Raw genomic sequence first — 15503 nt, forward strand, 5'->3', positions numbered from 1 at the left:
AATTAGAAACATACCTGTTTTAGGGTTTCAGATTTTGTATATGTATGCACCTGCACCTCTTAGAATATATATATATACTCAACCATTTGTAATCTCTGTTGTCATCTTCTTGTAAACCCTTGAAATGAATTTGGGCTCTCAAAAAAAGAAAAAACATATAGTATACTTTTTCCTTGTTTAATTCTGTGATTTTATGCAATATTAACATGAAATGATGAAAGATCTAGAGATAGGAATATTAATAATATATAGATCAAACACAACAAAACACAATATATGAATGCTATATATGCTTGGATCCTCATACGCCATATACAAAGACCATCACATATGTGATGAAATTTTGGAAATGGCATACAGGGAGCCAGGCATATCTACTTATATGTATGTATTTAAGTATGCATGCTCATATAACATGCAAATGTGATCATCATCATCATCAACATCACCATGACAAGTAACTAATTAAATGACCATATATAACAACAATAAAAACACCATTAATCATCTCTAACTAGGGTTCTAGCTAGAGAGGAAGAGAGGGACTTTTGATGGATGGTTGTACATGTGTCTTCTTAAATGAGAGGGAATTGGACAAAGAGAAAAGATGAGAGAGAGAAATATGAAGAATTTAGTGATTGATGAAGAGAGAAGACATTTCTGCAGGACTGCAGATAGATCTAACTACAAAAATAATTAAAGACATGAACTAAAAAACTTATTCATCATCACCAACTAACCTAATAGTGATCTACAAAAAAAAAAATTTAGGGTTAAGAAACAAACCACACCCAAGTAAAGTAGCTAGCTAGTAACCCTAATCAGCTCATGAAGAACTAATTAATAAGGTAGTTTATGAAGTGGCAACAAGAAACCCACAGCCTCATCACCTATAACTAAAGGAATAGAGAACCTAGTTACCCATAATTTTGAAGGAATTAATTAGGAAGAGAGGGTAGAAGATGGATATTGAAATGAAGAAGCTAACATGATGAGTTAGCTAGGGTTTGTGATAGATGGAGTAGTTCTATCTACCAGAAGGAGTGTGAGGTAAATATAGGGGCCAGGGTAGAGAGAATAAAAGAGTTAGAGAGAGAAAGACAAAGAGACAGAGAGAGATGGGTCACTCAATTCCCTAAACTTTAGTAATTTTTTCATCTCCTTTTTCTAGGTAGACGTAAAAAAAGCAACGTTTCTTTTCTACTTCTGAAACTCATTTTGTCTACAAGTGTTTGGATCATTTGTTGATTCTCTCTCTCTACTTCGATCATACAACTCTCTACTCTTAATTTCTCTCTCACACGCTTCTCTTCTTCCCCTCCTGCTTCATTCTCTTTATTATACTTTAAGTGTTCATGGTTTTTTTTTAATCTTAATTATTATTACCAACTTAATTTCTCTCTCTAATTTGTTTGTTTATACTTCTTTGATACTGACTCAATTCCATTTGTTATCTAATTGTCTGTTTATAGTTAAGGTGATGGTATATACATGAACACGTCATTATTTACTTCCGAGTCATACTCTATCTCTAACTATGTAGACTCTAATTAATATTTAAGAAAAGGACTTGGTCTAAATATGTAGCATTTCATGTAGGTTATTCTTATGTTCTTAAGGACATTCTTCCGTTGAGAAGTTCTATTCATCCCTCCATTTTGGTCTTTTCTTCATCCCTCTGCTGATGTGGCGACATATCACTTGAGTGTGGAGCAATTGGAGAGAGAATGGTGAGAAAATATTCTCCAGAGATATGTCGCCACATCAGCGGAGGGATGAGGGAGAGATCAAAATGGAGGGATGAATAGAATTTTTGGTCTTTTCATAACAACCATGATAGGAAAACCGAAAAAAGTGACGTGAATTTAGCGTGAATTCCCATCAAACGATTCAAAATCACCACGTTTTCATCAAAAGAGAGAAAGTGGCGTGAATCTAACTGTTGGATGGGAATGGGAATTCACGCCATTTTTGTCGGTTGTTGTGACATTTTCGTTTCATTAATTCCTCGATGACCGGCACTTAGACTTCAATGATATATTTGCTAAAATAATGGATCGAGTGACTAGTTTTTAAATTTAATAACGTTGTTGATATATGACGAGAATAACAATGACATTGTAAAATTTAACAAACAGATACATAAATGGAAAATGACAGGAGATGCTACAAAAGTAGACATACCCTAGACCTAAAAAAAAAATCTCCTGTCCATCTAAATTGAAAAAATCCATCAAGAATAACAATGTAATGGTAAAATTTTAAATAGGCAAGATAATTATGAGAAAATATTTGTTTCCTCCAATAATATATAGTCCACACTCCACATAGACAAAAGAGAATAAGTATATGTTAATGTCACCTCAACTAGTAGAACTCACTTTTAAAATATGAGACAAGTTTCTATGATTGATGAAAAAGAAATGGTGATCACTTCCTATGACCTGGCTTACTCTTTTGACAAGGTCATGAATGGACCACTTAATGAAAACAAACCATATATATCTAACTTAGAGATAGATCCTCACTTGAATTCATGACCTAATAAAGGTCTTAGTACATAGTAATTAGCATATAACCATTCAAGATAAAAAAAAAGGTAAGTTAAATTAAAAATGAAAACATAAATAGAATGAAATATCTATTAATATTAGTATAAAATAATGTACTACTCCATAAAAGATCAAATTAAATAGATTAAAGGCAAAAGATGTTTTACATTGAACTCCTAATTTTGAGGATGAAGTTCATTAAAAGTTAAACAAGAATGTTTTTGATTAGAGAGAAGCATGTTTAATATCTTAGGATAAAAGTTAACAAAGACATTTATATGTCTAAATATAATATAATATAATTGGCATGGTATTTTTGCCTTGTAACTTGAAATATGAAGTATATTAAACATATTTCTCTAAAGTATGTTTTAAACCATGAATCTTATAATTATTCTCCTCTAAGCTAGCCTAGCTAGCTAAGTATAGGGATGGGCTTAAGTATTTTTTATAATAATGTTTTTATGTAATCCTAAAAACATTAATTATTTTAATCATTATCATTTTGTTCTTAGGTTTTCTTGGGTTTAATGCATGTACAGAGACATACTTGGAGCAAGCAGGCTAGCTAGCTAGCTAGTGAGAGAAACAAAACAAATATTCTAGAGAGAGAAAGAGAGGAGAAGAAGAGGACAGTCAAAACTCTTAATATTAACAGTTCATTTGATAGGAGCCGATCTATTGTTTTTTAAAGAAAGGCTGCATCTTTTGTTTTCTGGTTAATTGAAATGTAGCATTTGGAGAAATGAGTTTGAATTATCAATCTCATATTACCAAAGAACTAACTAGGGTTTGTGTTTCTTTGTGTTGTTCTTTTACATGAATGTAGAATTGGATTTTTATGTGTATTTTTCCTATTTAAAATGAATTAATACATGTTTATAAATGGAAAAATATTTTCTTCAAAAAAAACATGGAAAAATACAATAAATCATGTTTAACATACGAAAGTAATTCAAAATTTAGAAATGCAAACACTAACATGTTTCGCTTTCGATTGATCTTGATCAACTCAACCTTTTCAAATGGCTATAACTATGAAAATTGAGATTTGTTAGGTACATATCTCGATCAATTTACTGACCTAAAATATGAAAGGTTTGAGTACAAATTGTAATGATTTTAGTCTGAAGAATCATATGAACATTGTCTTACGTTGGGGAGGCATTAGATTTGTTGAAAGTGTTTTGAATATGGGGATATCTAACCCGATTTGTGACCCTCGAAACAACTTTCAGGATTTTTGACCTGACCTGTTTCGCAATGCTGGTCTTTGTTACTTGTGAGGCGAAGCTTCTCTTTACAATGGGTGTCCATTTATGATTAGGAATTACTAGAAAGAGAGGCGGTTATGTAGTGGTATTAGGGTTTCCAATGAGCTATATAATCTAAAATCCTAGAAATATCATTTGTTATTCATTCATAGTGGAAATCATCGCATCATTGTTCGCCGTAGAGTAGGTTTAATAAACCGAAACACGTAAATATCTTGTGTTTTTTTTGGAAGTCAAATATCTTGTGTTTTGTATGATTGTTTACTTTCTCTACTGCTTTTCTTGGTTGCTCGTTCTTCGCCGCAACAAGATTTTATGAAGTAGGCAAATCTTGGACAACTCTTTCCGAACTAATTTTCAAGTAGAGTCTGGGCTTAAGAAGTCACTGTAACGTGGTGCAAGGGTTAGTGTTTAAGTGGAGGATGAAGGGCTTTACCCCTGGCTTTGTCGATTTCAAGAAAGTTAAGTCCAATGAGCTATCAATGGAATAACTTAAAAGTGGCCTGGACCACCTAAAATGTTGTTCGGCAACATAAAAATAATTAACTTATCTACTTAACTATAATTGTTTTGTGATCGGGGTAAAGTGATGGTATCCATGGGAGTGCAAGAGAGTGACCATATGAGAGTAGTAATCCAAGAGACAAAGAAAGATAAATAAAGTGGATAGGTGGTGGTGGGTAAAGTTAGAGTTGAAAGGAAGGAGAGGGGGGGGTGGGGAATCAAAATTCTTTTTGATAAGTGTCAGAGTCGTATAGTATTAAGCTGGAGGAGGAAAACCTTTGGTGTTTGGATTGGAGTCTTTTTGCTAAGATTCTGTGCTTTCTCTGCTTCCCTTTCCCTACTAGCCCTGCCTGCCTGCCTGCCTACCTGTTTTACTACCTACTCTCTCTCTCTCTCTCTCTCTCTCTCTCTCTCTCTCTCTTCAATCTCCAGCATTCTGCTGCATGCTCGTTTACCTAGGTATCACGTTTAAACAATCCCCAACTCCAAAAAGTAAACCACTTCTCTTTTATGACTCAAAGTATTTGGAGCTTAATGTTTAAGTGACATGAGTAAGCTTCAATGCCACTACAAAGAAAAATAGACACGCCACTACAAAAATGAGGACAGCTTGAGACGGCATAAAATCGTCTAAAGCAGAAAAACACCTTCAGAAAAAGTTATTTCGGACGGCACTATCAATAGAAATACATTTTCCGATGGTAAGCAGGGAAATTTACATATTTGCGACGGAATATATTAACAGTACTGTCGGAAATAGTTTTTATTTTTATAAGAAAAAAGAATTGGGAGCCAATATTTAGAAGAAAAAAGATTTGATAATTAAAGTAATACAACACACCAATTCAAGACATTCTTATTCAAACTTCTATTTGCAATAATAGAATACACCTAGAACAAGTAGAAGAGTAAAAATAGTTTTCAATCTTTGCTTCAACCATCATACTTGTTGAGCTGAGATATATGCAAAAAAAGAAATCATACTTAACTGTTGTCCATTCACATACAAAGATTTTAAAGTTCAGTGCGAACTGAACACAAGAGTTGTCGATATCAAGTACATCATATTATTTTTTTCTTATCTCAACATCCTAACAAACGAGTTTTAAAATACGAAGAAAAAATAGAAAAAGTAATCATCTCTTACAAATGGAATCTCAAGATCAGTAATTGCCGCTCAGACCTTGAGGTGATTGAGGTGGCTAGCCTGCTGCAACTCATTGAAAATATTTTTTGTTATCCTTCCTTCTAATCTTTTTCTGAGAAAGAGGTAATATATTGATTAATATGCCGAGAAAGCACTGAAAGTGTGGAACTTACATTTAGATAACATCAACTCCCAAGAAAACAAGATGACTGAGAAAGGTACCCCTATGAAAATTCTAGCTAGTTGGCAAAGCCCAAGAATAAATAGTGTCTTGACTTCTACAATTATTTGCTCACCGCCTTATCAACGTTGTCTATTAACAGTATGTTAAAGAAGCCTATAAAAGGTGACAAGCTCGCCTTAAACAAGGCACGATTACAACTTTGATCATAAGCTGAATCTTAAGCTTAACGACCAACCAAAGTTCCAATTGTCTAAGCTCAAGACACTCAATATCTTAACTGCATGCCAGCAACTGGCAGCCAGTTGGTCAGTGCATACACTCTGCAATGCGGAGGTCCCAAGTTCGATCTCATGAAAATTCAGTCAAGGAATATTGAACTTGGGTGTCATTTCATTTCGTCGAGCTTTAAGCCAGTAGTAATTCGGCAGTTATCGTGCTAATAGCACGTATTGATGTATCAATGCCTTTGTAATCTTCATGTAGTCAATCTTCAAAAAAAAAAAAATTAACTACAGGAACATTTTGACTCTAGCAGATCGAGACTCAACGAAGCAGTCTCTCATCCTGAATAAAAGATTCTTGGCTAACTCCCTTTACCAAGCCTTCGAAGATCAGCTAGGACACTCTTCTTCCAGCATTCATACTTACTCTTATTAAAGAAAGCAATTTTCCAACCCCACAACAGCACTAGAAAATAACTTTTTTATAAGAAAAATTTTGTTTTCTTTCCCATTAAAAAAAATAATGTTCCTAATTCTATTTCTCACTTAACAAGCGGACCTTAAGATCTAACTAAAACCACTGAAAATGTAGTACATTTAAGAGAGGTGTAAAACCACCAACAAAAAGTTATATGACGAATGATTAAGATTTTTTATTTGAAATTGTGAACAGACTGAAGAGCCCTTTACAGTTACATTAAACTAAAGCAGAGAAACTAGATAACAAAAGTAAGAATGAAAACAACATTGTAACAAAATTTTGTCGGATGCTAATTACACCACTTTTATCGTCCCTCAATATATTTTATAAGTCTTCTATTAGTGTTTTTTTGTGAAATTGTCAGCGTGCCTCGAACCCTTGACCTCTAGGGTGGAAGACTAAACCTCTTACCACTCCAACCAAGGGTTGTTGGCGTCTTCTATTAGTGTTGCCGGTGGCATCTCAGCAGTCCCCGAATTGGATCACATTTTTGAGAGATAGTTGGTTGCATGGTTTATCTCCCGATAGGCATGTAAATGTTCAATCGAGCATTCCCCTAGTTGCATCCAAAGTGACTTGCTCTCTATGAGGATTCTTGTTAGAGTGAGCAACGGTCGGCCAAACCGACCAAGTCGAACTTGGTTGAACCAAACTGAATGATTTTTGGGCGGAACTAAAAAACGTTCGGCTCGGCTGAAAAAGCGATCAACCGATTGATGTGGTTTAGCTTCGACTTGGGATTTTGAATACTGCCCTGCCGAACCGTCTGACCTATATAAAATATACTTCTAGATAAAATGGAAGATTTTTTTGTACTGTCAAGGTCATCTGTCTATTGAACCTGCACCACATCTTTTTTCTGTGTCGAGGCAGGAGCTTATTAACCCCCGACTTTTTTTTTTTTGGCTCCAACCAATTTATCAACACAATCCTACATCAATTATGGATGATAAAGGATTTTTTTTTTTTTTTTTTTGATGAGAATATGGATGATAGAGGATAGGACCACCTGACCATGTGGAAACAAGTCATGTCTAGATATGCACCTGAGGCTAGTAATGCTTTTCTGTTGTACTTTGAAACAAGACCTAAAATGAGACGAAATTGCAGCCCCCCCTCACTGAGGCAGGCCTCAAGTCATTTTCTTTACAAGCTGGTTCAGGTTAGACCTCATGTGCCCACCACCCTTTCTTCATCATAAAAATTAAGCTGATCTATAGATTCCATACTGGTCCAATCAGATCTACCTCAGTTAGGATATTTTTGTTTCTTCTTCTTTCATCTCTGACTCTGTCAACATAAAAGTATTCCCCCATGAATGTGACACTATTTTCCAACAAAGATTACATTTACTTTTGATTCTACAACCCAGTTTCCATCTTTGCCAAGGATGGGGCAGAGCCACCAATTGTCACTCGGATCGACTAACTTGACCAGCCATCCGACGTAAAAAAAAAAGTGATTCTGTACTTTGTCGAAACCTAAACTATCAAGATCTAAGCCATATCAAAGGAAAGTTGGATAATGTATGAGTCGAAATCCACTCTTGAGAGGGCTCCTAAGAATCTATGATTAGTGGGTTTATGCACTAACCAAGCCTACAAATTAAGTAACAAATGAGTCTGGCCCGCTCACACCCCGGCGACCGGGAAAGTGTTTGTTTGTGGCTGCATAATTGTCGTCAACCTAGACCCTATAAGTATCTACACACGTGCATCCAGGGTCGCCCTAAGCAGATTTAAAATTTGGAGCCTATATAATGCATTTAAAAAAAAAAAAAAAAAATAGTAGAGATCATTGAAGGATTTGAACTCTTAACTTCTTGTACATAATCTAAATTCCTAACCATTAAACTACACCTTAAATCATGTTATAAATTTATTTAGAATATAATTATTTATTCGAACCTAACATAAAACATGCAAAATGAGGCCATTCACTATGTTGGGGCCACTAAAGCCCCCTGCTTGTATTGTGATCGAAGGACAACATACAAGGGCATTCCATTTTTGACTGAAAAACCTACGACGACCTCTTAGTTTTCTCTCTCATTCGCTTTTATCTTCTCTCATACAGAGTGGTTAGTTTCTCTCTCCTAACATGAGATCAAGTTTCTCTCTCCTAACATGAGATCAAGTTTCTCTCTCATAGAGACTTATAGATATTGCTTTCTCTCTCTTAACATGAGACAAAACAAGCTCTTAATCACTCTACAAAGAACATGTGTAAATAAGACAACGATTTTTAACGTGGAAAACCTCCTCAACGCGAGAAGTAAAAACCACGGGACTCTTAAATTAGTTATTATTTTATTGAGAGAGAGAGATTTTAATTTCTTTTTTTAACCCTTTAAATTTATTTTGTTTCTTTTTTCTTGAATTAGTTATTTTATTTCTAAGAAGGAAAAGATTATTGTTTTTAAATAGGTAACTTTATTTTTACGAAAGACTATATTTTAAATTTTGTGAAGGGTTTCTAGACAATATCCTTTATTAAAGATGGATGTCTGTCCCAGTCATTGTTTTCCCGATGTATTTTCTATCACATCATACAAAACCAAAGAAGTTGATCTGCCTTTAGAACATGAACTATTTTTCTAATGAAATAAAATAAAATCCTAAAGTGTTCTTATCAAATTTTGCATTTCTTTTTTCCTGAAAACACATGCATCACATAACTTGTTTTGAGATCTAACTCCATTAGAAAAATATACATACACGCAAAACAACTAAAATTACGAATAACTTGTACTCAGATTTTAGGTTCATATCTTTAAACAGTAGCACCACACAAGTGTGATATGTGTACTTAAATGTTTACATATTTGAATCACCACTGTCTGCCATGTCCATTTATATTCAGCTAACCCTAAGCCCAAACCAGTGACTCAATTGAAAACAAGAGTTGGTAACCCATATACCTTCTCAAATGTATAAATATTGTTCAAAACAAATTTCAAATGTTGTGAGTTTTGATTGTTATAACAAATACTATCATAAACTTTATATCTTATTTAAAAAAATCCTTAACTTCAACCTATACAAAACCATAAAAGAGTCGCAGTTTGGTCAGAGTATCGATTATGTTAGTACCCTTCCCTGTTCTCTGTCAGAATCTGCTCGCTGAAAGCTATTCCTCTTGCAACAACATAAGTATTGAGAGATCGGCCCTTCATCTCCAACGACCCACGGATGTTCCGAAATAGCATTCAAGGTTAATCTATGTTTTGGATCTGTGAGAAAGGAAACATTCAATTCAAAATTAAAGAGTAAGAAAAATATCGAGAAGGAAAAGAGACCATAGAAATAAGAAAGAAAAACTCGAAGGGATACTACTTACCTTTGCAAAGAATTCCTTCTATTAAGTTCTTAAGCTCTGAATTAACACCATCAGGTATGATTATGGGGTTGTTTACGATCTGACGTTAAAGCAAATACTTCATTAATGGCCCTCGAAAGGCGAAACTAAAAAACTGGCAATGGAATTCCTTCTCGTTTGAACAAGTAAATGACGAAAATGAATTGATTGAAACAACAAAGAGGAGTCCGCACACCTTGTCATATGTATCTTGTAATGTGTCTCCAAGGAATGGGTACTCGCCGAGCACCATATAATACAAGGTAACACCTAGAGCCCAAGTGTCTGCAGCTTTACCATGGTAAGTTAGACCTGGTAATCAGAAGGAAGATTTAACATTTCATTAGAAGAGTAAAGATTATATTGTCACCGATCTCGCAAGTGAAGTTCACAAATATTTGGCAGTTTGGTTCCTCACCTAAACAACACTCTGGTGCTGTAAAAACAGGAGTCCCAGGAGATCTCCGAAGTTCATCATTATCTTCCTGTAGATGAGAAAAGAATTCAGAGAAAGTTAAGAGCAGAACTAAGATTCAAGTCATCTCTGTTAAGAGAATGGTCACCAAAATTTGACAGGTCATTCATTCTTGGCCAGCCAACAAAATCAACAACATCAACTAATAAATATTTTTCTAAAGAACTATGGCACCTCACTTGTTGACACGGTCAATGATCTCCGAATGCATAAATGCATTATTTGACCAACACTTGATGATCTTTAAGAGTAGATCATAAAATTCATTACAATGGTAAAGCATTAAATTTAATTGACCACTTCCATAAATTTCAGCACTGGTGGTACTAGTTCTAGTTTTCTATGATCATATTTCCCACCTTTCCTTTACACTACAAAAGAGGGTAGTTGAACATATAGGGCCAATTCCTCCACTTACATATAGTTTAGCATAGGAGATGCTAACAACGGAATTTTATTGAATGTGGTTGTACCTCAGTCCTAAACAACCGAATTGCTACGTTTTAAAAATAAGCACTCTCTGTCCACGTAACCATCCAGTAAAAGTTAGCACCAAAAAGAAGTGGTACCTCAAAGACTTGGCTGACACTGAAATCTCCTATCTTCAAAGAGCCTGTGCTTGTAACCAAAAGATTGTCGGGTTTAATGTCTCCATGCACTATATTCTGTCGGTTATAAGATCAAACACTTGAATGCATCACATAATGTAGATAGAAAAGAGAAGCACTAAAATCATATTAAGAAGAAGAGGAGTATAGACAGACTAAATGTTTTCTTCTGTCTTCAGGTAAGGTAAATATAGTACATCACTATGAACACTAAAAGAAAACAATTCTGGAATACTGGATCATTAAAAGATAATGAAATTAAAATCAATATCATACATGCGCATGGAGATACATGAGCCCAGCAATTATGTCCCTTAGGTATTTCCTGACAGTAGTTTCCTCTAAGCCACCTGAAGGCCCGGAACCATTGGTAGCCCATTTCCCTTCTACGTATTCCAGTACTGCAAAGGAAGTAAAAAATTTTGCAAGTTGGATTGAGCATTTGTTAGAAATTTTTTTTATATATTAGATCTTAAGATTCCTAACATGAACATACGGGGTAACTCCGTAACTAATGCATGTAACATGTAAGTACAAAGCCTAGGAAATAGAGAGTTAATGAATACCCATGTAGAACTGATCGGTGTTGGGGTCATCAATCACTTCAATGAGATTGACTATGTTGGGATGATCCAACATTTTCATGATCAAAACCTGCAAAAGAGATCAAGTGGTGAACAAAAGACCATTTAACATTTTTACCACCAATGATATGACACAACAAAGAGAAAGCAAATGACATATTTAATTGTACAAATGATATTGAACCTCGTAAATAACAGAAAAAGATACCAAATATAACAAGCTTAATGTGTCATACCACAGGTAGAAATTGTTTTTTCAGAAAACACTAATTCTTCTGTAGACTTCTCCAGAGAGTACACTACTTCTACATAATAAAAGACGCCAACAGACAACTAAGGCCCCACTTTTCATAACTCTCTCAATCTTGCGACAGTTTTTATCATCATACCAAGTCAAATGTGGTATAACTTGGCTCGCTCGTTCTACTAGTTTCATATGGAAAATATTTGACTTCAGTAGATCCAAAATCACAATGATAAGCAAAAGAATGTTCATGATGCTGATCACAAGGGTTGTAGCGAACAACGCCTAGATGTTGAAATAGGCAAATAATCATCAGAACTCAATAAAGGCACAATGTGGAGCTTCCAACATGCAAGAGCTATCTGACATCTCAATATAGTTGAAATGTTCAAAACTTAGGTCAACTGATCTTGATTCCTTTCAAAATGACATGACCGAACAAAATGATTAGGCCCAACCTTCAAACAATTTACAAATACTACTCAAGTCATCAATCAAAACTTAAAAGGAGCACCATCAAGCTGCCCATGAACAAACCAGATCATTTCTGAAAAATATTAGTAAAGAAGAGCAGAACCAGGGATAGAATTTAAAGCCTCCATCAAACACAGAAAAATAACGAGCGCAACAATTAGATTGACTCATATAAGATCACAAACCTCTCGAAGAACATCAGTCATGGCAGTCTCCGACGGTCCAACTCGCAATTTCAATAGATGAGACTTGTGGAAAGCCTGAAATCAAAAATCATTAATATAAACACTAGGGTTTTTCAGGTTAAAGTGTGGAGAATTATATTCAAACATATCCATTTAGTCCCTGACGAGTAACTAGAACACTCTACACCGGTAAAGCTGGATTCAAGCATAGAAAATAACATTTAAATCTTTAACCAATCTGCATGCTTCTATAACAGAGGTTTGAAAACTACCTTGATAGCATACCGCTTTCCATCTTTAGTACTACGATACAAGACCTGTAGAACCGCAACAGTAGAGTGCTTTCACTGTGGTGAAAAAAAGTGTAAGCTAAAAGTATGTAAGCAAAAGTACACTTACCACTTTCCCATAGCTTCCTGATCCAATCTTAAACTCCCGAACGTACTCATTTACCATTTTATTTCCATCTTCATCCTGAGAATGCATCAATTGGAGAATAGTCATTCCTCCTTCAGCTTTGCGCTCGTATAAGTAAGAACAAAGAAGACAAATATGAACCCAAAAGGTACAAACTAAATGACTTGAGATTTCTCAAAATTCATACCCTTTATGCCAAACTTTGGTAATATTGTACTAATGCATAAAATCTCATATAACGACTGGAAAATTTGCCTAACTTGTCTTTCTTATCACCGCGATGGTGAAAATTCAACTTCAAGCTTAATGGAAAGACCAAGTTTAATAATTGGTCTTTCCGTTAATGGTTTCTCCCCAATTAATAGAAGATCAATTAATGATCTTGCAAATTTGCGAACTACGGTACTGAATAACTCTTCCACCACCACAGATTCATCTTGCCCTCATTCCAATGTGTCAGAACTACTAGAAGTTGGAAGCCCTAAGCAGATAGAACTCCACGATATTACAGCTCAAATAAAGTACAAACTCAAAAGTATGATGCCACCCGCACCCACTCACACACACAACAAGGATAATTATTTATTTACCTCTGACCGAACAACATGCCGAGTCTCCTTTACAGGAACTTCCCTGCATATAGTTCCACTTTGAATTCTAAATAAGAGAATCTCTTCAGAACGCTTAGATGGGCTCTGAAACTCACCATCACTTCCATTCGCAATGTCAGTAGTTTCGCCATTATAAAAACTACCATCATCATATACATCATCATCATCTAACAAAATATCATGTGACCGAGTACGGAAGCTTGGAGTCAACCGTAATGATCTTATGGGCTTCCTAATGAACCCAAAACAACTACAACATCCCATTTCTTTCAGCCTTGAGAAAAAGAAACACCCTTTGAATAAAAAATACTTACTCCAACGCCTCAACTATAAGTAAAATACCAAACAGTGTATATGGCGAATTAATCCCCCTACCTGTAAAATAATAAGTATAAACTTTAAATTTGGAAAACATTTGAAGTCAATAAAGAAGGATAAAAATAAGTTCAAGTTTCGCTTTCTCAAGCTACGGTTTCGTACACAAGAGCCTGCTACTATCTTTGATTGATATCTAGGGTTTCACATTCAACATAATGACCAATAATTGACAAAACAAGTATATAGTTTTCATAATCATGTAAGCAATAAAAGAAACTAATAATACCTTCTTGGAGGAGATGAAAGGGGCTTAAACCCAAACAAGTTTTGCTATTCTAAAGGGTGCCATTCACACAATGGAATGAAGCAGCAGATGAAATCGATGCCATTTCGATTCAAAGCTAACATTTCGAGGAATCCACTTTACTCTAACTTGAGAGCGTCTAATCAAAAATGTATCTTTCCAAAAACACCTTCAATCCTTGCCCTTTTCAAACAAAGGAAAAACAAATCAAACCCTTGGAATAATACAAGATCCGTTGAATTTCAGAAAAAGAACAACAAAAAAATGCCCTAATTTCTAACCATGAGAGAAATATGAAAATGCGTGTTTATCCAAAATAGGGCATGAACGATCGCGAGAGTACAATATGAACGAGGAATTATGAGAAAGGAATGAATTGAAATTCACAGTACTCACCTTGAATCTGTATTTGAAGTACCAAGAAAGAAGACAATACGTTCAAATACCTAGCTTTGGTTTAACGGGCGATGAGTTGAGATGAAAAGGGGGCAATTTGAGTTGAGAGCTGAAATTTATATATATTCAATGGTGGACAAATCTTAAACTTGAAGGAACTGATTCAGAAACCCTAGTTTTCGATCTTTAATTAAACGGAGGCGATTGATTTGAACGTCGTAAAGGGAGCCAGGTAATTACAATGCATAATTAAAGACCAATTAGGAAAACAAGCTTTGAAGTTTAGTGATCTCTAGGATCTTTAATTTGTAATCTTTATGATCTTTTTATTTTATTCTTGTAATTTTGTACCCATTTCCCTTCACGTTGTTTTTAGTTTTGCGAGTTTCATTTGTTATTTACTTTAGTAAATTCATGTAGTACTCAAAAGAGTCAAAGCAATCAAAACCATGTAATATTTTTTTGTATTATTTTTTTGTTTATTTTCTCTTAAATTAGTTATTATTTTATTGAGAGAGAGATTTTTATTTCTTTTTTTAACAATTGAAATTTATTTTGTTTCTTTTTTTCTTACATTAGAATTTTTATTTCTAAGAAGGAAAAGATTATTATTTTTTAAATAGGTAACTTTATGACTATATTTTCAATTTTGAGAAGGATTTCTAGATAATGACCTTTATTAAAAAAAGATTTTTGTCCCAGTCATTTCCCTTCTTTTTATTATAAAAATATTCATTCTTTGAATGAAATTCTGGTTTATCTCAAAAAAAAAAAAAGTTTCAATATAGAATTCTCAATTGTCAACAATTGATTGCCCAAGTGGTCCACTTTGTTGACATAAACTACAAAATTCTGGAAGTCCCAGTTTCGATTATCAGAGGAGGTTGTTTCCATGGTTTATTGAACTTAGGTTATTAAGTTATAATTAATGTTGTTGGGCTTTAGGTCATAATTTAGTTGGACTATTGGCCCGTTTTATGTAAGAATTTGAATTCGGCAGTTTGGTGCTTATCACATCTTTGATGTATCAATGACAATGTAATGACTATCTTAGATCGTAGTCAATTTCCAAAAAAAAAGTAAATATAGAATTCTCAAACGTTTACAATTTTTAACTTGTAAATTCTAGGTAAAAGAAAAAAGTTGTAAATACTGAATTTTTTTTCT

The 15503-nt window shown here is 34.4% G+C and overlaps 1 protein-coding gene across 1 annotated transcript; it reads right to left on the reverse strand.

Annotated features, from left to right (window-relative positions):
- Positions 1–9254: 9254 nt before the first annotated feature.
- Positions 9255–14791, reverse strand: LOC147564719 (serine/threonine-protein kinase GRIK1-like). Its single transcript, XM_086649538.1, has 13 exons — positions 14337–14791; positions 13923–14123; positions 13298–13693; positions 12690–12764; positions 12563–12607; positions 12291–12365; positions 11370–11457; positions 11080–11204; positions 10765–10860; positions 10139–10205; positions 9917–10032; positions 9703–9781; positions 9255–9595 (listed from the first exon to the last, which is right to left on the reverse strand). The coding sequence occupies exons 3-13, from the start codon at positions 13580–13582 to the stop codon at positions 9444–9446; spliced, it is 1203 nt and encodes a 400-aa protein (XP_086505664.1). The 5' UTR covers positions 13583–13693; positions 13923–14123; positions 14337–14791; the 3' UTR covers positions 9255–9443.
- Positions 14792–15503: the final 712 nt, after the last annotated feature.

Source organism: Eschscholzia californica, unplaced genomic scaffold (assembly GCF_041429995.1).
Source record: "Eschscholzia californica isolate CP2 unplaced genomic scaffold, dmEscCali1.0.p SCAF_1, whole genome shotgun sequence".
In the NCBI taxonomy this organism is placed as follows: Eukaryota; Viridiplantae; Streptophyta; class Magnoliopsida; order Ranunculales; family Papaveraceae; genus Eschscholzia; species Eschscholzia californica.